General features: G+C 37.8%; 1 protein-coding gene across 2 annotated transcripts in view; it reads right to left on the reverse strand.

The window, feature by feature from the left end:
* Positions 1–25,112, reverse strand: part of AdamTS-B (ADAM metallopeptidase with thrombospondin type 1 motif B) — a 174,300-nt gene that overhangs the window by 99,271 nt on the left and 49,917 nt on the right. For both annotated transcript variants that reach the window (XR_012411506.1, XM_073974524.1), the window contains exon 2: positions 8,541–8,896. Coding sequence is in view for 1 of the 2 variants with exons in the window: in XM_073974524.1 (XP_073830625.1) it covers positions 8,541–8,649 (109 nt within the window). In the remaining variant the exon portion in view is untranslated. The remainder of the gene's footprint in view (positions 1–8,540; positions 8,897–25,112) is intronic.

A 25,112-nucleotide genomic window follows, 5' to 3' on the forward strand; every position in this document is an offset into this window, starting at 1 on the left:
ATGTATTATGTATTTGTGCATTTGTATGTACACGGTGCGCCTTAACAAAATTTGAAATGTTGACTGAGTTCGGTCTAAAAATAAATGTGCCAAATTATATCGAAATCGGTTGAGATTAGGATATAGCTCCAATATATATTTTCGGCCGATTTCAGGTATTTGCTGCACCGAACACGCTATGTATGGCCGATTTCGATGAAATTTGGAATGTGTGACTGAATTCGGTCTAAAAAAAACAATGTGCCAAATTATGTATAACAAAATCGGTTGAGATTGGGATATAGCTCTCGTAGTATATATTTTTGACACATTTCACATATTTGCTGCACCGAACACGATATATATGTATGTCCGATTTCGATGAAATTTGTAATGGGTGACGGAATTTGGTCTGAAATAAGTGTGACATATTATATCGAAATTGGTTCAGATTTAGATATATCTCCCACATATATTTTACGTATTCACAGTGGTGTAGGGTATCATATAGTCGGCCCCGCCCGTCTTTGATCCTTTCCTTACGGTTTTTTTGAGTTTTTGGCCAATTTTTCAGGAAATATGGATTTGCCACCGAAAAAAATTGTACTGTTTTAACTAGGGCCGCACACACAACATGTTGCCAAAAATTAGAAAACGATCCCAGACGAGTCCTTAACCTACTTACTTACTTAGCTGGCCTTTTACAGAACATTTGTTCCATAAGCCGAACTAAGAAAAAATCTCCAATCCCCTCTGTTTGCTGCTATATTTTCCCAATCTGGGATATGTAGCTTTGTGATATCTCGTTTTACTTGTTCGCTCCAACGAAGCTTTGGCCTTCCAGATCTGCGAGAACCTCCATGCGGCCCGTATTTATACGCCTTTTTAGTGGGTTCATCATCACTCATTCTTATAACATGGCCTAGCCATCGCAATCGTTGTATCTCGATTCGTTCAACTATATTGATGTCATTGTATAGTTGATACAGCTCGATGTTCATACGACGCCGATATTCGCCGTCAACACAGATTGGCCCGTAGATCTTTCGAAGAATTTTTCTCTCAAACACACAAAGCACTGCTTTATCTGCTTGAGCATGTACCCATGCTTCGGAACCATACATTAGCACGGGTAGTATCAGTGTTTTGTACAGTGTTATTTTTGTTTGACGAGAGGTGGCTTTATTCCTAAACTGCTTACTCAGCCCAAAGTTGCATCTGTTAGCCAACACTATTCTTCTTCGTATTTCACAACTGATGTTATTTGTTGTGTTTATGGCGGTGCCGAGGTAGACGAAGTCCTTTACTACCTCAAAATTATAGGTACCAACATTCACAGATGGTGCGGTGTTTATGGACATATTACGCGTCGATACCATCAACTTGGTTTTTACGCTGTTTACTGCCAGACCAACTTTAGCAGATTCTCTTTCGACTTTTGCAAAGGTGTCAGTTACCTCCTTTACCGATCGACCCATGATGTCAATGTCGTCGGCATAAGCCAGTAACATGTGGCTGTTCGTGTATATCGTTCCATTTCTTTCGACCTTCGCGTCTCGTATGACCTTTTCCAGCAGGATGTTGAATAGATCACACGACAGGCCGTCTCCTTGTCTGAAACCTCTTTTGGTAGTAAACTCTTCGGAGAGGTTCTTTCCAATTTTAACTGAGGATCTCGTCTCAGTTAATGCCATTCTACAAAGTCGAATGAGCTTTGCAGGAATACCAAAATCAGACATGGCTTGGAACACCTTTGAACGTATAGGGCTGTCGAATGCTGCTTTATAATCGACGAAAAGATGGAAGGTGTCGATCTGCATTTCTTGGGTCTTTTCCAGGATTTGTATCAAGGTAAATATCTGGTCAATGGTGGATTTGCCAGGTCTAAAGCCGCACTGATAGGGTTCAATAAATTCATTGACCATAGGCTTTAGTCTCTCACACAATATGCCAGATACTATCTTATATGCAATAGGGAGCAGACTTATGCCCCTATAATTGGAGCACACAGTCTTATCACCCTTCTTGTGGACTGGACATAGGATGCTCAAGTTCCAATCGTCGGGTACGCGTTCTTCCTGCCAGATGGTGCTAACTAGCTGATGCATACACCTTATCAGCGTGTCGCCTCCGGTTTTGAACAGCTCGGCTGGTAGGCCATCTGCTCCTGCCGCCTTATTATTCTTCAGCCGGTTTATTGCTGTCCTTACCTCATCTTGGCTGGGCGGTATACATTCAATACCATCATCTGGGATTGGATCTGTGGTATCTTCGCCGTCTTCACTGCTATCGGATACCAACAGTTTGGAAAAATGTTCTTTCCATATCCTGAGCACACTATCTGTATCAGTTACCAAATTACCTTGTTGATCTCTACAGGAGGATATTCCTGTACCAAAGCCATCAGTTTGATGCTTCACTCTTTGGTAGAATTTTCGGACTTCGTTCTGTCTCCTGTACATCTCCATTTGTTCACACTCCCTCTTTTCCATTTCTCTCTTTTTCCTGCGGAAAAGACGTTTCTCCTCTCCTTTTCTCCCGATACCTCTCTCGTGCGCTACGCGTTGCTACTGATTGTAAAGTAGCCCTATATGCCGCATTTTTTTCTTCGGTAGCAGCACGGCACTCCTGGTCATACCACGGATTCTTTGGTGGAGGTCTCTGGTATCCAAGTACTGATTTTGCGGCTGTTTGCATGGAGTGGGCAATATTTTGCCATTGTGCTGATATGTTATCGGGACGAGAAGCGCTATCATTAAGCAATTGGGTCAGTTGAGTGGAATATGCTGTGGCTATCTGTTGTGTTTGCAGCTTGGCGATGTCCAACTTTCGTGTTGTGTCTGTCCGTGCTTTATTTGCAACGTTTAGACGGGTACGTACCTTTGCTGCAACGAGGTAATGGTCCGAATCTATGTTTGCTCCTCGGAACGATCGTACATCCAACACGCTCGATGAATGTCTTCCATCTATCACAACGTGATCAATTTGATTTATTGTTCTTTTGTCTGGAGACAGCATATCATGGTCCTTAAAACGTTTGCGGGGTTCGTCAACTTTAGAGGGGTTTGTTTTTCTTTTCTTTCGTTTTTTCATAGTAGGCTGTTTTTTTCTAGGGGAGAATTACTAACCCGACGCCCAAAACCCAAGTTTTTAACGTTCTTATGGGTGAACGCGCGGCACATGTTAGCTCACTACCTTTAACGGGTGTTAAAGGCAGTTCCCCGGGTGACACCACGGGGAGGTCAGTGTCCACTTGAGATGAAAGAGGGACCAACATAAATCCTGGGCTTTGCCATGTTAAAACCGGTCAGGACCGTTCCTTGGTATCTTCCATCCCCTACGTCACCCAACCTACACTCTTTCCAAAGTTTGTGTGGTAGGTACCCGGAAAAGTGGTCCGATGTTGTCAACATTCGGACATAATTCTATAATACAATGTACAAAGTTTGGACCAAATGGGTTTCTCACTTTGAGGGTTATCTTACGTACTACCCAGTTTAATTGGTGTCAGCAACCTTTTTTGTGATTTTGGGCCATTATCTCAGAAAGCATGGACTTGCCCCCGAAAAATTTGCGCCGTCGTAACCGGACCCATCAGAAGAACCCTTTGGAAAAAATCTCAAAACATTCCGAGACGAGACAATACATCACTAGATAAAATAATACGATGTGATAAGTTTGGACCAATCAGAAACTCTCTACGAGAGTTATCTTGCGGATTTGTCATTTTAGTTGGTGCCGTCATAGTTGGGGATATTATCTCAGGAAGTATCAAGTTGCCCCCGAAAAAATTTTACCGTCGTAAAGGGGGCGGCAAGGACACCCTGCTGAAAAAAATTGAAAACGATCCCACAGAAGCTTTTTCCGAATATTACCACATGCAGTTATGAGAGTTACCGTGCGCACCCTTTTTGGAGAAAAATTTTCAGCATTTCTTAACGAACCTAAAATAAGTTTGGACAAAATATTACGAATGTCAAATTTTGGAACCGATCGGTTGCATCGTTCAAGAGTTATCGTGCGCACCAGCCAGACAGACGGACGGACATGGCTAAATCAACTCCAAATTGTCTGAAACAGATTTTCTCCAAACATACTTGGGGTCTAAATTCATTACTTCGATGAGGCACATTTTTGTTCGTATCAAAGTGTAAATACATTTATAAAGGGTATAGCCTTTACCCTAAATGTTGAGGGTAATAAAATATGCCTCAACCAAATAATGGTTTGGTTGACATCTTTTTCAGAGATTTTTTCGGGGCAAGTATAATTTCCTGAAATAATGCCCCATGCCTTTTGGTTTGCCCATACCTTTTGGTGCAGGACTCATACGAATCGGGTGTCTAGCACGCAGTAAACACGCATCATGATTAATAGTCCTACTCAATTACCACCAGGATCATTGTGGTTGCGACCAGGTTTGAAGACCTGGAAATAGACTCAGATCCAAGAAATGGTATGCTACATTTGGAAAAAAAAAAACAAGAAACACGATTTTCGACAAGGAACACCAACAATAATATGTCAATACCACGGCAGTCTATGCACCAGATTGACTCTGGGGGCTGTCACCTCAACAATTATATGTTTGTGGTTCTATATTATTTCACAATGGAAGCGACAATATAGCCCGGAAAGCTGCCCCGGGCTCTTTGGTCCATTCTGGGAAAGAGAAGAACCCAGGGCCAACACAAAATATGTTACATCGGTTAGATGTAATGGATGTAAGGAATGGGTGCACTTCCGACGCTGCTCCGACGCTGTCGGAATACGAAATATCTTCGCAGTCTTTCCAACAACAACAAACGCAGCATCTAACAGCACATGTTGTTGTTCAGCGCCCGGAAATGCATTGTTCCTGTAATTAAATTTCGATTGTCTCCACAACAAAGTCAGCGAAATTATGATTCTCAGAATTAAAGAAATTCAGAGAGAAACAAATATTGTCAGTTTGGTTATTTCATGTGGCTCTAACGTTTATTTTTAGTTATATATCTGCTTACAGTGACTTCAATATTTTGTCAATAATTCTGATAAATTCAAATTTTTAAATCATTTTGTGCGTGAGGTTTTTCACCGAATCACCTTGTAATTAAGATTTTATGTAATCTTACGTAGAAACTCATCACGTTATGATACAGGGATATGAGGTTGTAAAAAATACATAACCTTAGTGTATATACCGCCAATGATTAGCTGTGCCCTGCATTTTATGCCTCATACTAGTTCGCTTTTGAAAGCCAATAACCACCTGGTACTAGGGGACTTCAATGCTCGTCATGAGCTTGCACGGTGAACGAAAACGCTCCTACGAAGATAAGAGGAGATTTCCACAGCTCGTCAGACATCACCATTGTGTCACCCAGTCTGATAAATTACATGTCCTTGCAACCCATCATTTCCCTTTGTTCAGACTACCTTCCAATCATCATTTCCCTTGGCTCAGACCGCCTTCCATTTCTATGCCATGCAAAAGCTAATTGGCATGGCCTCAGAGAACTTATCAATCCCTGTTTTCGAAAGCTCCCCATTCCTTCAGATCTTTGGGAAGATGAGAGAACCTGGCATCATAACAGCTGTAGCCGTTTGCTACATATGTGTCTGCTAGACGAATACCTGAAATTTGAACAAATTTCGCAGCAGAGGAGAAGGGACTAGCAGATGAGCGTGAAGAGCTTTGTCGAACGAACCCTGGAAACCCAAAAGTTAGGGAACCTACTCCAGAAGTCAAAAGAACAGGAGGCGAGCTTAAGTAGAAATTGTGGGCAACGTTTAAATCACTCTCGAATCCGGGAAAAAAGATGATTGAACGGCTGATATCAACGGCGTGACCATGCTAGATGCGCATGTTATTTTAACAGGCAATTTGTCCATGAAAGGCGCAACCATTTGCGACAAAATCGGAAGTAGAAACAAGGTCCTCAAGTTACTGCCGGCAGAATTTGGGGTGCTGACAAAAACAATTGTTGTCATCGGTCTGTGGTAAGCTATGAGGCGCCAGTGGGGTATACAAATGGTATGCTGCGTAGTGGAAGGATATTCAAACCTGCCCGAATGCCGTCTTGAAGACAGCTTCATAGGTTAAATGTCAGTTCTTCTATCTGAGGAGTAAGATAATATCCGCCGCTAAATTCACAGACATACTGTTCACCACATCGACGATTGAAATGGGAAATATATTGGTTGATGGGGTCCTGATTCCGCCCTCTAGCTACCCCAAGATATTGGAAGTAGCGTTCGATAGCACGTTTAAGTGGTTTGTGCAAGGCACAGACATTTGCAACAACATCCGAAGTAGAAACAAGGTCCTTAAGTTACTGGCCGGCAGAATTTGGGGTGCTGACAAAAAAATTGTTGACCTCGGTCTGTGGTGTATGCAAATGGTATGCTGCATAGTGGAAGAATGTTCAAACCTGCCCGAATGCCGTCTTGAGGACTGCTTTATGAGGAGACGAAGATTTTAACGGCGACTCAGAACAACGAGATGTTGTCGATGCAGGCTTTCCCCGCCCAGGCAAGTCAGGAATGTCTTCATGATCTATAGAGAGAGGTCTAAAGATACAAACGAGAACCTCTAGATCAACGAGCCTATCATGCATGTTTGGATAATTCACATTGGCAGTACAAAGGCACAGTTTGAATTCTGTAAAAGAATGCCAGCCTCCCAGGCAAACACGAGAGTTGTTAGCGCCATTAAGATGCAGACGATGCAGCCGCCTCAATTAGAATTGGGACCGAATTGATGGCACAATGCTCAATACATGTCTCTCATGTGGATTGAGTCCGCGACCTCACTCACCTTTATAGACGCATCCGGTCCAGGTTGCAGAAGTTTTCAATCTGGACACCGATGGAGCAGAACCAGATAAATGAAAACTATATACGAACCAACATATTTGCATTGCTACAACAACAACTGATTAGCTTAGAAATTCACTGTACGTTTTATCCGAAACTTTACACATCGTAACATTTCTTCCAAATGTACTCATGTTGTTAGGAGGTCAAGTTCGAATACCACTTTAGGGTACCTCCCTCACATGATTTCAAAATGTTTGCTTAAATGCAGTTTACGAACTGTAGATGAATCGTTTTGAAATTCTTTTTTCAAATTGGCTGGTTGTTCGCTTAAGTGCAGTTCAAAGTCTGTACAAGGATTGTGTTGTGTGAACGAGGGTAGTTCGTATGATTCTGATTACAACGATATAATCTTTTTCGAGGACAAGTTATTTCTTCCTGACATAATTTTTGGGTCAAAAGTTCTTAAATGTTACGGTGACTTACCAAAATGGTTGGTTGGCATGTTATCAAGTTACCATGGTTAACTATTGAAAGGAATTACTCTCAAAATTACATGATATTCCAAGATGGACTAAGTCGGTCCATTCTTCAGGTACATCCTCCGAAAAAGTTCAACACTTCTGCGCTGTTAAGGGCATTTTTCGGATCGTATGGACATTTTAATAGCGGGTAGTCGTTGTCGTGTCTACAACATTGCCATTTTTATAGGGGAAACCAATACTTCTTAAAATGTGGACCGCGATATGTCCCATTATTTAGGGTCACTCCCTCCCACTGTTTGTGATACTTGCCCTTCAAACGCCAAAAAACGTACTTTAGAAACTTACAAAACCTGTTTTAGAGAATACTTTCAATAATGTGAGGCCTGAACACCCCGCAAAACAGGAATTTCCTCAATCTTATTGGAATGCACAGATGGACGTTTTCTCATTTCATGGACGGGTATACATAACCAGGCATCGTAGATTTAATTTTGAGAGCCATTCCAACCAGCAATTTTAGTATGACAGTGTTTAGAGATTTTGGGTCGTTATGCCCGCAAAAAAATCAGCTTTACAAGAACTAACTTCGATGAAAATTTTAAAACAATCCTGCAACAGGAAGGTATCGGAAGGAATTTGTCTGATATACGCTATCTCGAACTCGATTTAAGTTTGAGAGACATAATAATGTGCAAAGGTTAGACCAATGCCAGTCACTCCTTATCGTACTCACCATTGTAGTTGTTCCTCGTAAGAAATTTGAAAGCTTTTGGACCATATTATCGAAAAGCATGAACTTGCTCTCGAAAAAACATCATTTTAGTTTATAATGGTGGGTTTTTAAAGCTTTTGACACATGAACACAGGAAATACGGACTTACCCCTTCAAAAAAATTTTATTTTTTTTTACGAATTGGCTCCTTTTAACTCTTTACCCACATTAATATCGTTACCACCATATTAAATTCAATTAGCATACAATTTATGTGTGTTTAACAAGCATTTTCCATTTCATTTGGTCGTAATACAAACCGATTAATTATCTTGTCATAGTTGATGATTATTTACACACAATCCAAAATAAGTGAATGAATATTCAAATCACCCACGAAAATCAATGAATTTGTCAATAATATTTGCAATGAATTGAAATTTAATGAACGGACAAGGTCAACATGCAATAGTGAATTTAGATCCGTTTTCTAATGTTTTCGAATAGAACAGAATGAATACAACTGCAATCGAATCGAATAAATTAGAATTTTGAGGACAACTTACCTATGAGTAGCTGGGGTTGTTGCGGTTGTTGCTCGTCAGCATAAATATGCCACGTTGAGGTTGTGACCAGCAGACAAATTATGGCTTTTAATTGAAGGCGGGATTCCATGGTTAGTTGAGGCTTTTGTTTTCTGAATTTAATTTTTTCTTAACAAACGAAAATGTTGTTGTCTTAGTTTTTAGTAGTGTCCTTTTGAAAAACACTTTGTTGTAACTATTTCAAAGGATAATGTTGTTGTTGTTATTTTAATTATCCATTGTCAATAAGTTTACCACATTTAGACATTATTTTCATTGGCTTTGAATTTCCGGCATTTTTAAGAAATTTTTGTATAGCAAGATAGTGTTGAGGAAATCTGAAAATAAAGAAAACTTCATTAAGAATTTGTTTAGAAAAAAACAGTTGTGTACATGATTGTTAATCTTAAAAGATCTACGTTTATTCTAATCTAATAACAATTTAAAAATCCACGTTTATTCTGATCTAAAAAACCTAAAAAAAACAGTCTAAATTTTTTTAAAAAACCTCGTTTATTTTGGTCTAAAAAATCTTTAAAAATCCATGTTTATTCTGATCTAAAAAACCTTTAAATAAATTCACGATTATTCTGGTCAAAAAATCTTTAAATTTCACATTTATTCTGGTCTAAAAAATCTTAAAAGTTCACGTTTATTCTGGTCTAAATCTTATAAAAACAATTTGAAAATCTACGTTTAGTCGTTAATCGTTAAAAATTGACGTTTATTCTGGTCTAAAATCCACGTTTATTCCGGCCTAAAAAATTTTTAGAAATCCAAAATCTGGTCTAATATACTTGTAGAAATCCACGTTTATTCAGGCCTAAAAAGAATCTTTAAAATCCACGGTAATTCTGGTCTAAATTCCACGTTTATTCTGGTCTAATAATCCACGTTTATTTTAGTCTAACAAAATCTTAAAAAAATTCACTTTTATTCTGGTCTAAAAAAATCTTAAAAAATCCATGTTTATTCTGGTCTAAAAAATGTTAAAAATTCTGGTCTAAAAAATGTTAAAAAAAATCCATGTCTATTCTGGTCTAAAAAATTTTAAAAAAATTCACGTTTATTCTGGCAAAAACAAATCTTTAAAAATCTACGTTTATTCTGGTCTAAAAAAATCGAAAAAATCTAAAAAAATCTTTAAAATCCATGTTTATTCTGGTCAAATATATCTTTAAAAATCCAGGCTTATTTTGATCCAAAAATTAAAAAAAAAACCCACGTTTAAGGTTTTTTAAGTCCGCATTTATTTTGGTCTAATAAATCTTTATAAAGCCAACTTTATTCTGATTTAAAAAAATCTTTATAAATCCACGTTTATTCTGATTTAAAAAATCTTTAAACAAACAAATTTTACAAATCCACGTTTATTGTGGTCTAAAAAAAAAAATATTTAAAAATCCACGTTTCTTCTAGTCTAATAAATCTTTAAAAAATCACGTTTATTCTGGTCTGAAAAAATCTTTAAAAATCCACGTTTATTCTGGTCTAAAAAATCTATAAAACTCCACGTTTATTTTGGTCTAAAAAAATCTTTAAAAATCAACATTTATTCTGGTCTAAAAAAATCTTTAAAAATCCACGTTTATTCTGGTCTAAAAAATGTTTAAAAATCCACGTTTATTCTATTCTAAAAAAATCTTAAAAAATCTTTATTGTGGTCAAAAAATCTCTTTAAAATCCACGTTTATTCTGGTCTAAAAAAAATTTTAAAATCCACGTTTATTCTGGTCTAAAAAATCTTAAAAAATTCATGTTTATTCTGGTCAAAAAAATCTTAAAAAATTCATGTTTATTCTGGTCACAAAAATCTTAAAAAATTCATGTTTATTGTGGTCAAAAAAATCTCTTTAAAATCCACGTTTATTTTGATCTAAAAATTAAAAAAAACACGTTCATTTTGGTCTAAATTTGTTTTAAAAGTCCACACTTATTTTGGTCTGACATTTTTTTAAAAGTCCGCATTTATTTTGGTCTGACATTTTTTAAAAGTCCGCATTTATTTTGGTCTTAAAAATCTTTAAAAATCCACGTTTATTCTGGTCTAAAAAAATCTTTAAAAATCCACGTTTATTCTGGTTCAAAAAATCGTTAGAAATCCACGTTTATTCTAGTTTAAGAAAATCTTTAAAAATCCACGTTTATTCTGGTCTAAAAAATCTTTAAAAATTCCCGTATATTCTGGTTCAAAAAATCTTTAAAAATCCACGTTTATTCTAGTTTAAGAAAATCTTTAAAAATCCTCGTTTATTCTGGTCTAAAAAATCTTAAAAAAATTCACGTTTATTCTGGTCAAAAATCTTTAAAAATCCATGTTTATTCTGATCTAAAATAAAAAAAAACCCACATATATTTTGGCCAAAACTTGTTTAAATCTGCGTATATTTTGGCCTAAAAAAATCTTTAAAAATCCACGTTTATTCTGGTCTAAAAAAATCTTTAAAAATCCACGTTTATTCTGGTCTAAAAAAATCTTTAAAAATCCACGTTTATTCTGGTCTAAAAAAATCTTTAAAAATCCACGTTTATTCTGGTCTAAAAAATCTTTAAAAATCCACGTTTATTCTGGTCTAAAAAATCTTAAAAAACTCGTGTTTGTTTTGGTCAAAAAAATCTTAAAAAACTCGTGTTTGTTTTGGTCAAAAAAATCTTTAAAAATCCACGTATATTTTGATCTAAAAATTCAAAAAAACCCACGTTTATTTTGGTCTAAATTTTTTTTTAAAGTCTGCATTTATTTTGTTTAAAAATCTTTAAAAATCCACGTTTATTCTGATCTAAAAAAATCTTTAAAAATCCACGTTTATTCTGGTATAAAAAATCTATAAAATACCACGCTTATTTCGGTCTAATTTTTTTAATCCGCATTTATTTTGGTCTAATAAATCTTTAAAAATCCACGTTAATTCTGATCTAAAAAATCGTTAAAAATCCACATTTATTCTGGTATAAAAAATCGTAAAAAATCCACGTTTATTCTGATCGAAAAACTTTAAAAAAAACCAACGTTTATTTTGGCCTAAACATTTTTTTTAATCCGCATTTATTTTGGTCAAAGAAATCTTTAAAAATTCAAGTTTATTCTGGTCTAAAAAAATCTTTAAAAACTCACGCTTATTAAAAAACCAACGTTTATTTTGGCCTAAACATTTTTTTGAAATCCGCTGTTATTTTGGTCAAAAAAATCTTTAAAAATTCACGTTTATTCTGGTCTAAAAAATCTTTAAAAATTCCCGTATATTCTGGTTCAAAAAATCTTTAAAAATCCACGTTTATTCTAGTTTAAGAAAATCTTTAAAAATCCACGTTTATTCTGGTCTAAAAAAATCTTTAAAAATCCACGTTTATTCTGGTCTAAAAAATCTTTAAAAATCCACGTTTATTCTGGTCTAAAAAATCTTAAAAAACTCGTGTTTGTTTTGGTCAAAAAAATCTTAAAAAACTCGTGTTTGTTTTGGTCAAAAAAATCTTTAAAAATCCACGTATATTTTGATCTAAAAATTCAAAAAAACCCACGTTTATTTTGGTCTAAATTTTTTTTTAAAGTCTGCATTTATTTTGTTTAAAAATCTTTAAAAATCCACGTTTATTCTGATCTAAAAAAATCTTTAAAAATCCACGTTTATTCTGGTATAAAAAATCTATAAAATACCACGCTTATTTCGGTCTAATTTTTTTAATCCGCATTTATTTTGGTCTAATAAATCTTTAAAAATCCACGTTAATTCTGATCTAAAAAATCGTTAAAAATCCACATTTATTCTGGTATAAAAAATCGTAAAAAATCCACGTTTATTCTGATCGAAAAACTTAAAAAAAAACCAACGTTTATTTTGGCCTAAACATTTTTTTTAATCCGCATTTATTTTGGTCAAAGAAATCTTTAAAAATTCAAGTTTATTCTGGTCTAAAAAAATCTATAAAAACTCACGCTTATTAAAAAACCAACGTTTATTTTGGCCTAAACATTTTTTTGAAATCCGCTGTTATTTTGGTCAAAAAAATCTTTAAAAATCCACGTTTATTCTGGTCTAAAAAATCTTAAAAAACTCGTGTTTGTTTTGGTCAAAAAAATCTTAAAAAACTCGTGTTTGTTTTGGTCAAAAAAATCTTTAAAAATCCACGTATATTTTGATCTAAAAATTCAAAAAAACCCACGTTTATTTTGGTCTAAATTTTTTTTTAAAGTCTGCATTTATTTTGTTTAAAAATCTTTAAAAATCCACGTTTATTCTGATCTAAAAAAATCTTTAAAAATCCACGTTTATTCTGGTATAAAAAATCTATAAAATACCACGCTTATTTCGGTCTAATTTTTTTAATCCGCATTTATTTTGGTCTAATAAATCTTTAAAAATCCACGTTAATTCTGATCTAAAAAATCGTTAAAAATCCACATTTATTCTGGTATAAAAAATCGTAAAAAATCCACGTTTATTCTGATCGAAAAACTTTAAAAAAAACCAACGTTTATTTTGGCCTAAACATTTTTTTTAATCCGCATTTATTTTGGTCAAAGAAATCTTTAAAAATTCAAGTTTATTCTGGTCTAAAAAAATCTTTAAAAACTCACGCTTATTAAAAAACCAACGTTTATTTTGGCCTAAACATTTTTTTGAAATCCGCTGTTATTTTGGTCAAAAAAATCTTTAAAAATTCACGTTTATTCTGGTCTAAAAAATCTATAAAATTCTACGTTTATTTTGGTCTAAAAACTTTTTTTAAAAATCCGCATTTATTGGTCTAAAAAATCTTCAAAAATCCAAGTTTATTCTGGTCTTAAAAATCTGTAAAATTCCACGTTTATTTTGGTCTAAATTTTTTTTTAAAAATCCGCATTTATTTTGGTCTAAAAATATCTGTAAAAGTCCGCGTTTATTCGGGTCTAAAAAAATCTTTAAAAATCCACGTTTATTCTGGTCTAAAAAATCTTTAAAAATCCAAGTTTATTCTGGTCTAAAAAATCTTTAAAAATCCAAGTTTATTCTGGTCTAAAAAAATCTTAAAAAATGCATGTTTATTTTGGTCTAAAAAATCTTTAAAAATTCACATTTATTCTGGTCTATAAAAATCTACATTTATTGCTGTCTAAAAATCTTTAATATTTCAGGTTTATTCTGATCTAAAACTCTTTAAATCCATTTTTTTCTGGTCTAAAAAATCTTAAAAAATTCACTTTTATTCTGGTCTATAAAAATCTCAAAAAAACTCCACTTTTATTCTGGTCTAAAAAAATTTTAAAAAATCCACGTTTATTCTGTTGCAAAAAAATCTTTAAAAAATCCACGTTTATTGTACTGTAAAAAATCTACGTTTTTTTCTCCCTTCTAAAAAATTCATTATTTATCCACCTTTGTCTAATTTGAATCTTCGTAAAATTCTTAAAAATCCAAATTAACTGTATTATATTCCCCATTGATTTTTGCTAAATGCTCATTCCAAAATTCATATATTTATATTTATATTTATATTATATACTGTTATGAGGAGATCAAAGAAAAAACGCGACGACAATGATGGCGCCTCCGCCTCATTTCTGCTATCTTAATAACATCCGGTGATTTATGATAATTTTTTGTTTTGGGTAATTTCCTTTGTTAAAAGAAAAATATGAACGTTCAAAATCTTCGTTCTAATTTGTAGCTCATTTGCCGTTAAATGTTTTCGTGTTTTTTATGTTTTTGCCATTTTGTTTTGAATTTTAATTCGATTTTAATTCGATTTTATTGAGTCAATATACAAACATATGTATGTATGTGTGTGTGTATGTATTTTTGCTAATATTCGTTTGGTTTAAATTGGGTTTGTTGTTGCTTTTGTTTTCAAATCAATTTCATACTTAATGGCCGGCAATCAAAAGTAGCGTCATCGCCAGCATTTACAACAAAAACATATCAAACTAACTCACATTCAGATATTCTCATCGAAAACCATAAAAACCAACAAAGATGACGTTAAGTGGCGCCTGCTGTTCAGAAAAATAAAAACAATTGACTATGATCAATTCTTAAATTTGTATGGACGTACATACTATAGTTGTATGTTCAGTAGTTAGTATGGATGTAGCTTAAAAAAGTTTAAATTGGCCAGGCAGGCAGGCAGGCTGACAGGCAGACAGTGAGTGTTAATTTTGTTTTGCTGTTGTTAATTAGACTAATCACGGTGACTATGTCGAATTGATAATAATATTGTTAATATGACTAACTAACTTATTCCTCTAACAAGTAAAAAAGTATCAGTCGGCTTTGCCGACAGAGATATACCCTCAGCATGTGCAAATTGAAACACTTTTTTCACAAAAAAAAACTTATGTATTTAGGGGGTTTCAAAGTTTTGGTCGTATGAACCGACAAAAATGTTGATTAGGATTAAAGTTCAAAAATGTTGCGGAAAAAGGTACTTAAAGGAATGGACCGACATAGACCATGGGTGTGCCATAGGGGGTTTTTACACCCTTCGAGCTGTTTTTTCAAGAAGTATGGTCTTGCCCCTGAAACAACTTTTACCATCGTAATTGAGGCAGCAAATGTAAGTTGCTTCAACAAAAAACAAAGTGATTCAATAGCAGGTCTTAAAGTGAACTTATCCAAAATTTTGTGTGGGATGTACGGGATGGAGTGGACAAATATAGTCCATATTCGAACCTGGGGGCCTATTCTGTAACTTTTTAACAACTTTACTCATTGTTTATTTTACAACAATTTCATTTGTTTGTTTTGTTACAAAAACTAAAGGAATTTTAACAATTTTTCAATCGATAAAAGTTACAGAATTCCTATACTGATCTATATCTGGTAGATATTATGAGAATGTGTAAAGTATGGACCAAATCGGACACTCCCATCAAGAGTTATCGTGCGCACAATTTTTCCGAATATTTTTATCTACGAACTTAAACTAAGTTTGGAAACAATATTACGAAGGCCAAATTTTGGCCGGAATCGGCATTTCCGTTCGAGAATTATCTTGTGCTTCTACCCATAAACATGGTGTCATAGGGTTTGTTTTTCAACTTTCAGGAAGTATGGACTTGCCCCTGAGGAAACTTGTACCTTCGTATAGGGGACAGTGAATACAAGATGTTACAACAAAAACCAAGGCGATTCGAGAGCAGGTCCTAAACTGAACTTTTCCGAAATTTTGTGTAGGAGGTACTCGAAGGAGTTTACCGATTGAGTCCATATTGGAACCTCATCTAAGTCTGGTAGAAATTTCATAATGTGCAAAGTATGGACCAAATCGGTTACTTCCTTCAAGAGTTATCGTTCGCACAAATTTTCGGAATATTTTCGAACTTTTGTGGGGGAGGTACCGGAAGGAGTGGACCGATATAATCCATCTTTGAACTTGAACTAAGTTTGGACAAAATATTACGAAAGCCAAATTTTGGATCGAATCGGCAGATCCGCTCGAGAGTTATATTACGCTCCAACCATTACACACGATGTCAGAGGGTTTGTTGTAACTTTCAGGCTATTTTCTCAGGAAGTATGGACTTGCCCCTAATGAAACTTACAGCGTCATATAGAGGACAGCGAATACAACTTGCGTAAACAAAAATCAAAGAAAATCGAGACCAGGTCCTAAACTGAACTTTTCCGAAATTTGGTGTGGGAGGTACCCGAAGGAGTTTGGTAGAAATTACACGATGTGCAAAGTATGGATCAAATCGGTTATTCCCTACAAGAGTTATCGTGCGCACAAGTTTTGCGACAATTTATGAACATTTGTGGGGGAGGTACCTGAAGGAGTGAACCTATATGGCCCATCTTCGAACTTAAATCGAATCTGGACAAAATATTTCGATACCCAAAATTTGAACCGTCTCCAGTTTCACTTCGGTGGATGAAAGACTTGATACAATTCTGATAAACCCCCACAAAAATTAGCATCAGGTCTATCTGCGCCCATACCCCCAGCGAAGGCAAGGACGGGCAGACCAATGATATGTATTACAAACGTCTGACCGGTATCCTGCCATGGCATTACAATTTTTCTAGGCGATTTTAATTTCAAAGTTGAAAAGAGAATATTAAAAAAATCTTAAATAATCGAGAGGTACAGTAGCCAATATAAAGTGCGAGAACATCCTCCTGTTGAAACGAGCAAGGTAATCTGGTACAGATAGTGTTCTCAGGTTACGGAAAGAACATTTTTTGAAACTGTTGGTATACAATACGAACGAAGACGACGAAGATATCAAAGATCCAAGTTGGAGACGGCAATAAACCATCCGAATAATGAAAGGCCGCAAGAGACCAATTCGTCAGTTGAACGCGGACCAACTGTGGAAGTTGGTATTTACAATTTTGAGGTAATTCAAGGCTGAGGTAATTCAAGACTATTGGCCGTTTCCGCAATGGTTTGTAGATGGCCTTTGGGAAGTTTGCCGGAAACGTTACTTTGGGTTGAAATGTTATTTTTGGGGAAAATCGCATACATCCGAAAACAAATCTGTCCCCAAAACCAGCTGAAACTTTTTTACTTGTTACAAATAGTTCCTCACAAAAAAATTACATAAGGATCACTGCTAGCTAGGAGGGTTGGCGTATTTTATTTGGGATGACGACTTCTATTTTGCTTTTCAAAATAGTCAGGCTTAATCCCACAGACGTTGTTTTAATATTTTACTAAAACAACTTTAATTTATTCTGGGTCTATGTCCAGTTCCAGGAAAGTGGCTACTTCGATGGGATGTAACCAAAGATCCACTGGAGTTAGATGAGTAGGTTTGGCGGGGCAGTTGAATAGGTGCTTAGTATGGTGCGGGCCCATGCCGCATACTGGGCAGATGTCTTGCACGGTGCGATCGATTCCCGCCCAATATGAATTTAGGCGACTGCAATATCCCGAGCGTAATTGAGCCAAAACTACTCTGGTTTGTCGTGGCAGCTGACGCTCCTCAGCTGCGATAGATGGGGGATGTACTCCGATGACTGCATTCACACAATAATTGCTTATGGTCTTAGCAACTGTGTCCGTGTGAATGCTGTTCAAATCTGCCCGATATGCCTGTTGAACTAGAGATTCTTTCCTATATTGTTGGACCTCCGTCTCTAGAGCATGAATATCCTTTTTGATATGCCTGGGTGTATCGGTGGCCAGCAGGAGGTGATTGGGATGGCTCTCACGGTAACACCCGAGAATGTACTGCAACGATAGCATCTCATTATGTTGTCGTACTGGAAGTATCTTTGCCTCCTCATGTAGATGGTCCACTGTAGATTTGAGGAGGCACCCTGTTGCTGTTCTCAGTGCGGCGTCTTGACAAATTTGAATCTTATCCCACTGCGTGTCACATAAATTCGGGGACCAAACTGGAGCCGCATAGCTTACCACAGACCGAAATATCGCTTTATACGTGGTCAACAAGGTTTCTTTATCTGCACCCCAAGCGCTGCCGGCTAGGGACTTGAGGACCTTGTTCCTACATTTCAGTTTATCGAATGTGACCCCTAGAATTTTGGGGCAATTTGTGGTCGGAATTCGATCCTGATATTCAACTCTCTTCTATACTGCGCCGGCCATGTGGTGAACAGAGTGGACGTCGATTTAGTGGCGGATATCTGCATATTCCTCGCGTGAAAAAGATTGTAAAATCGGTTAAATAGGAGTTCAGTCTCTCACAGATGTCATCAGAGTAGGTACCTGACGCCAGGATCGTACAATCATCCGCATACGTTACGATCTCAATGCCGTCTGGAGGGGGCGGAATGCAGGAAAGGTAGAGGTTAAATAGTTCCGGAGATATCATCCCTCCTTGAGGAACTCCCTGTTTCACTCTAGGCGGCTTGGATTTCTTGTTCCTGAATTCCACATACGACTGGCGACCACACATATAGTTGATTATCCAACGTTTCAGACTTGGCCGGATGGTTGGAGTGGAAAAGCGAAATCGGCCTGTACGATTCACCTTTGCTGGCATCCTTGCCTGTAGCGGGACCACCCTGCCCATTTTCCAGACTTCGGGAACAATAAGGGTGGCAAGCGACAGGTTGAGAACTTTAGTGAGATACTCCACTGCCGGCTCATCCAGCTGTTTCAACATTACCATGGAAATTCCGTCAGGGCCCAACGCTTTGGATGATTTAGCGTTCCTGATGGCATTCGCAACATCATCCATTGTAAACTTTGGTGGTTCATCCTCGGCAGGAAGAGATCTAATGCGACGTAACACTCTTCGCCCTGTCACTCTCGGGGTGCTCGACAAACAGTCGATTGAAGTAACTTGCACACCTCTTCGGGTCAGTCAACGTAACGTCGCCAAACGTGACTGGGGTCCTGTCATCCCTCCTTCCGGGGTTCGAGAGTGACTTAATCGTTGTCCACAATTTACTTATACCGGCTTTAATGTTGCAACTCTTCAGATGATTTAACCACTTGCTCCGCTTATGTTCGCCGACCAGCCTATTAGCTTCCAGTGTCAGCTCCCTGACTCTGGAGTCGTCGGGGTTGGTTCGACGAAGCTCATCACGCTCATTTGCTAAGCCCGTCGCCTCTGCTGGGAAATTTGGTCTTACTTCGGGTATTCGACCAGCAGGTATATAGCGAGTGGCTGCAGCATTGATGATGTCTCGGAACGTCCTTTCCGCTACCCGAACATCAGAAGGATTGGGCAATTCTCTGAAGCGGTGATTGGTGAACTCTCTGAAACTCGGCCAATCAGCTTTCCCATGATTGACGAATGTGCGGCGTTCAGAGGTGATTAAATCGGGTGGTCTGCAGATGGAGACGAGTTGCCAGATGACGTCATTTGTCAGACCAGGTGACACGATGGTTATGTCTGGCGAACTGTGACACGCTCCTCTAATTCTGGTAGGGGCGTCCTCATTGACCGAGCAAAACGTAGAGCTATCAATCTGCTAAGCCAGCGTTATACCTCTCTGGTCGTTTCCGAGGGCCGAATGCCACATCTCATGATGCGCATTAAAGTCCCCCAGGACCAGACGATTATGACCTTCCAAAAGCGGGCTAATGTCAGGCTTATAATCTGAGATACAGCCATTTCTCGGCGGTATGTATACGTTCAGCAACTCTATCTCTGCAGTTCCACACCTGACTGCTACCCCCATACATTCCATGTACGGGTCATTAGAGGCAGACTCAAGCGAGATATGTCTGTATTGAACAGACTGGTGCAGGAGGAAATCTAATCCCCCACCTCCACATTTGGTGCGATCCTTCCTTATTACGTTGTAACCATCACAGCGTACTGAGCTGTGGTTGTTCAGCATGGTTTCCTGCACCGCCGCTACCTTGATCTTCTTCCGATTCATAAAGTCCACTATTTCATCGATCTTACCTCGGAGCCCATTGCAATTAAAATGCAAAAAGGATGCATTTTCTGGGATTGGAACAACAACGGCTGGTGTTAAATGCTGCGCGTGCAGCTGCTGTTGGGTGGACTGCGGGGGAGTTTCGTAAACCGACGACGAAGGAGTTTCGTAATCTGACGACGACGACTCACTGAGGGCTGTGTTCGCGCAGCATGCAGCAACATAGTCCCTATCGTAGTACCTCGCGTGGGCAAGTCCAGAACAACCCCTTAAATGCACCCACTCCTGACATCTATTGCATCTCACCGAAGATTGGATATTGGTGAAGATGCGGATGTGACAAACCGAGCACAAATATATTGGTCCTGGGTTTTCCTCCGTCCCAGCACGGACCAAAAGAATCCCGAGCAGACATTCCGGGATATGCCGCTCCCAGCACAGAAAAACGAAACAAATACAAACACATGTACACTGAGGCGGCTGCCGCTGGCCGGAACGTTGATGTTGTGTGGTCCCGGGTCAATCCGGTACAGAGAACCCGCTGCCGTGGGATTCAGCTAATTTGTTGTCTCCCGATAATGAAGTTTATGGCGACACAATTTGATGGCGTCTGACGACTGTTGCCATCCTTAATGTAAAAATTGCATCTGACAACGCAACTCGATGCTTGTTGCAATACGGAATATATCCATTGGAGTCTAAACCCATTATTTCGATGTGCCTCACATTTTGGTCCTATCAAAGTGTGTATACTCTCATTACCCTAAAGGCTGAGTTATTCAAATCTTGAACTTTGGCATATTAAATCCAAAGATAACCGCTATCGTAGCTATCTTTGATGAATTTTGATGGTTTCAAATACTTGTAATTTGTCAAAATTTGATCAATTGTATATCCAATCAATCATTAACTGCAGCATAATGTAGCCACAAATATGACTCACTTTAAATTACATTTCACCTTAAGACATGTCGATCGATGCTCCCCTCATATCGATATTCCTCCTGCTACATTTTCTCATATCTATGAAATCAATTATTGGCGCCACCATAAATAACCATCACATAGATGAAAGACAAATAACAACAATAAGAAGAAAATTGTAAATTTATTGAGAGAAGAATAAATGAGACGGCGGCAATGCCGAATCAATTGAAATTGTTTAGCTTCCATCCATTATTGCAATGACTTCTGTCTCTTCTATTCTGTATGTGTATCAAGTGTATGAATGTGCAACAACAATTGATTGTTTGTGGTTTTGACGTTGCAATTTAGCAGTGTTGCCGTTTTCTAAAGTTAGCGTTTCTTACCAAAAGCTAAGACCGAAAAAATCAATACAAATGCTACTATAAAAAAGGTAAGTAAAATGGTTTTAAAAATCAACGAGAATTTCGGCTCAAGCCCAAGAAAAGAGAGATATCTCTCTGACTATTATTTAGCCATTAGCAATGATTGCAAGTTCCTGAACTTCAAAGATATCGGACTTATTAACAAATAAGTACATAGTATATATTTGTAATACTAAATCTAATTTCTCAGGTATTCAGGAAATTTACTGACTTATGAATAGATCGTCTGCTACGCACGAGAAGGTCGTACGTCTACTTTTTTTGGAAATCGCATTTTTTTGTTACAGAATGATAGTACAAGTCAAAACACGTCGTATGATACAAGAAAATTATATTATGTCGCGTTTTTTCTATGTATTTGCCCTTGTCGGAAAATATTGAAAGTCCACAAAACGTAAAAATTTGAGAACGAAAAGTTCGTAAGTCCACAGGAAATTTATATTTTAAAAGAATACTACAGCTAATATAGTTCAGATATAATGTTTAGCGTCATCCATGTTTGGGGTACATTGCAAAGAACTAGCCTACACCTTTGGATGATAATCGGATGATATTTGGCGGAGCCAATGGACCCAACTTTTGAACAAAAATCTGATAATTTCTATTTAATAAATTATTTTACAACAAAAATGAATACTTGGCAGCTATTTTGTTTTATAAGCGCAAAGGTGGACTCCTTGCCTTTTCATTGATGTCAATTGTGATGATGTATGTTTTCAAATGCCACGCATATTGCAAAATTTGTAAAAAATTCAAATTTTTTGTCTATTTTTTATCGTATATCTTACTTAAAATTATATGTGGTGCTTATATGTAAAAATTCCTTTGTGCATTGCAAAATAAAAAGTTCGATGTTTCCGCTGCTTATATAGGCATTTCGTATTTAAATTACACATTTTTTAAGTTTCAAAAACGTTACATTCTTTAAAACTATTCGATCTGATGCATGATGCAAAACTGACGGATCCGTGCGGTTTTAAATACATGCGAAATTGAGATCAATGTTTTGAACTGCACTTTTTGGATCAGTGGAAGAGTTCACCCGTAGGGGATGGAAGATACCAAGGAACGGTCCTGACCGGTTTTAACATGACAAAGCCAAAGATTTATCTTGGCCACTCTTTCATCTCAAGTGGACACTGACCTCCCCGTGGTGTCACCTGGGGAACTGCCTTTAACACCCGTTAAAGGTAGTGAGCTTACATGTGCCGCGCGTTCTCCCATAAGAATGTTAAAAACTTGGGTTTGGGCGTCGGGTTAGTAACCCTCCCCTAGAAAAAACAGCCTACTATGAAAAAACGAAAGAAAAGAAAAACAAACCCCTCTAAAGTTGACGAACCCCGCAAACGTTTTAAGGACCATGATCTGCAAATCTGCACCTGGAATCTCTTTATAGAGAAGGTGCAGTCTTCGCATTGGCAGACGTACTTGAAAAGTACAAGGCCGATATTACTGCCATACAGGAAATACGATGGATTGGGAAAGGCGTCACAACAACACCTAAAGGTGACGCACTATATTATGACGTAAAGCATGAGTTTGGTTGCGGATTTGTAGTTAGTCGGAGACTAAAACATCTGGTATCCAGCTTCACCCCAGTGAATGAAAGACTCGCTGCAATTCGATTAGAAGCAAAATTCTTGAACATCAGCTTTATTTGCGCTCATGCTCCCACTGAAGACAAGGACGAACAGACCAAAGATATATTTTACGAGCGCTTAGAAGAAACATATGACTGTTGCCCTGCCCATGACATTAAAATCATTGTAGGCGATGTTAATGCCAAAATTGGAAAGGAGAATATCTTTGGCCCAACAGTCGGGAAATTCAGTCTCCACAGTGAAACATCTGACAATGGTATGAGATATGAGATATGATATGATAGACTTTGCAGCTGCACAAAACATGGTAGTTAGCAGTACCAGATTTAATCATCTCGATATTCATAAGGGCACCTGGCTGTCTCCAGATCAGAAAAGAAGAAATCAAATTGATCATGTTGTGATAGATGGAAGACATTCATCGAGCGTGTTGGATGTACGATCGTTCCGAGGCGCAAACCTTGTTGACCACTACCTTGTTGCAGCAAAGGTACGCACCCGCTTAAACGTAGCAAACAAAGTACGAACAGACACAACACGAAAGTTAGACATCGGTAAGCTGCAATCACAACAGATAGCCACAGCATATTCCACTCAACTAGCCCAATTACTTAATAAAAGCACTCCTCATCCCGATAACATATTAGCGCAATGGCAAAGCATTGCCCACTCCGTGCAAACAGCCGCAAAATCCATACTTGGATACCAGAGACCTCCACCAAGGAATCCATGCTATGATCATGAGTGTCGTGCTGCCACCGAAGAGAAAAATGCGGCATATAGGGCTACCTTACAATCCGTAGCAACGCGTAGCGCACGAAAGAGATACAGGGAGAAAAGGAGAGAGGAGAAACGTCCTTACCGTAGGAAAAAGAGAGAGATGGAAAACCGGGAGTGTGAAAAAATTGCGATGTACAAGAGCCAGAATGAAGTCCGAAAATTCTACCAAAGAGTGAAACATCACACAGATGGCTTTGGTACAGGCACATCCTCCTGTAGAGACCAGCAAGGCAATTTGGTAACTGATACAGATAGTGTACTCAGGATATGGAAAGAACATTTTTCAAAACTGTTGGTATCCAATAGCAGCGAAGACGACGAAGATACCACAGTCCCAATCCCAAAAGATGGTATTGAATGTATAACGTCCAGCCAAGATGAGGTAAAGACAGCAATAAATCGGCTAAAGAATAATAAGGCAGCAGGAGCCGACGGCTTACCAGCCGAGCTGTTCAAAACCGGAGGCGACACGCTGATAAGGTGTATTCATCTGCTAGTTAGCACCATCTGGCAGGAAGAACGAGTACCCGACGACTGGAACCTGAGTATCCTGTGCCCGTCCACAAGAAGGGAGATAAGACTGTATGCTCTAACTATAGGGGCATAAGTCTACTCCCTATTGCCTACAAGATCGTGTCAGGGATATTGTGCGAACGACTAAAGCCCATGGTCAACGAAATAATTGGACCATACCAATGCGGAAAGAACCTCTCCGAAGAATTTTGTACCAAAAGAGGTTTCAGGCAAGGAGACAGCCTTTCGTGTGATCTCTTCAACATCCTGCTGGAAAAGGTTATACGAGAGGCAAACGTCAAAAGAAGTGGCACAATCTACACCAATAGTCACATGTTACATGCTTATGCTTATGATATACACATCATGGGCCGATCAGTAAAAGAAGTAACTGATACCTTTATGAAGGTCGAAGGAGAATCTGCTAAAGTGGGTCTGGCGGTAAACGGTGAGAAGACCAAGTTGATGGTGTCGACGCCCAATGCGTCCATTGAGCTCGGACCGGCTGTGGAAGTTTGTTCCTATAATTTTGAGGTAGTTAAAGACTTTATCTACCTCGGCACCTCCGTAAACACAACAAACGACATCAGTTGTGAAATAAAAAGAAGAATTGTATTGGCCAACAGATGCTACTTTGGTTAAAGTAAGCAGTTTAAAAACAAAGCCACATATCATCAAACAAAAATAACGCTCTACAAAACACTGATACTAACCGTGCTGATGTATGGCCCCGAAGCCTTGGTACTTGCGCAAGCAGACATGGCAGTGCTTGGCGTGTTTGAGAGAAAAATTCTTCGAAAGATCTACGGACCAATCTGCGTTGACGGTGAATATCGACGTCACATGAGCTCTGCTATACAACGACATCAATATTGTTAAACGTATTGAGATGCAGCGATTGCGTTGGCTAGTCCATATCATAAGAATGAGCGATGATGAACCCGCCTAAAAGGCGTATAAATACGGACCGCTTGGCGGTGCACGCAGAATTGACTTACTTACTTACTTAGCTGGCCTTTTACAGAACATTTG

Source organism: Musca autumnalis, unplaced genomic scaffold (genome assembly GCF_047663935.1).
Source record: "Musca autumnalis isolate F117 unplaced genomic scaffold, ASM4766393v1 scaffold_3, whole genome shotgun sequence".
NCBI lineage: Eukaryota > Metazoa > Arthropoda > Insecta > Diptera > Muscidae > Musca > Musca autumnalis.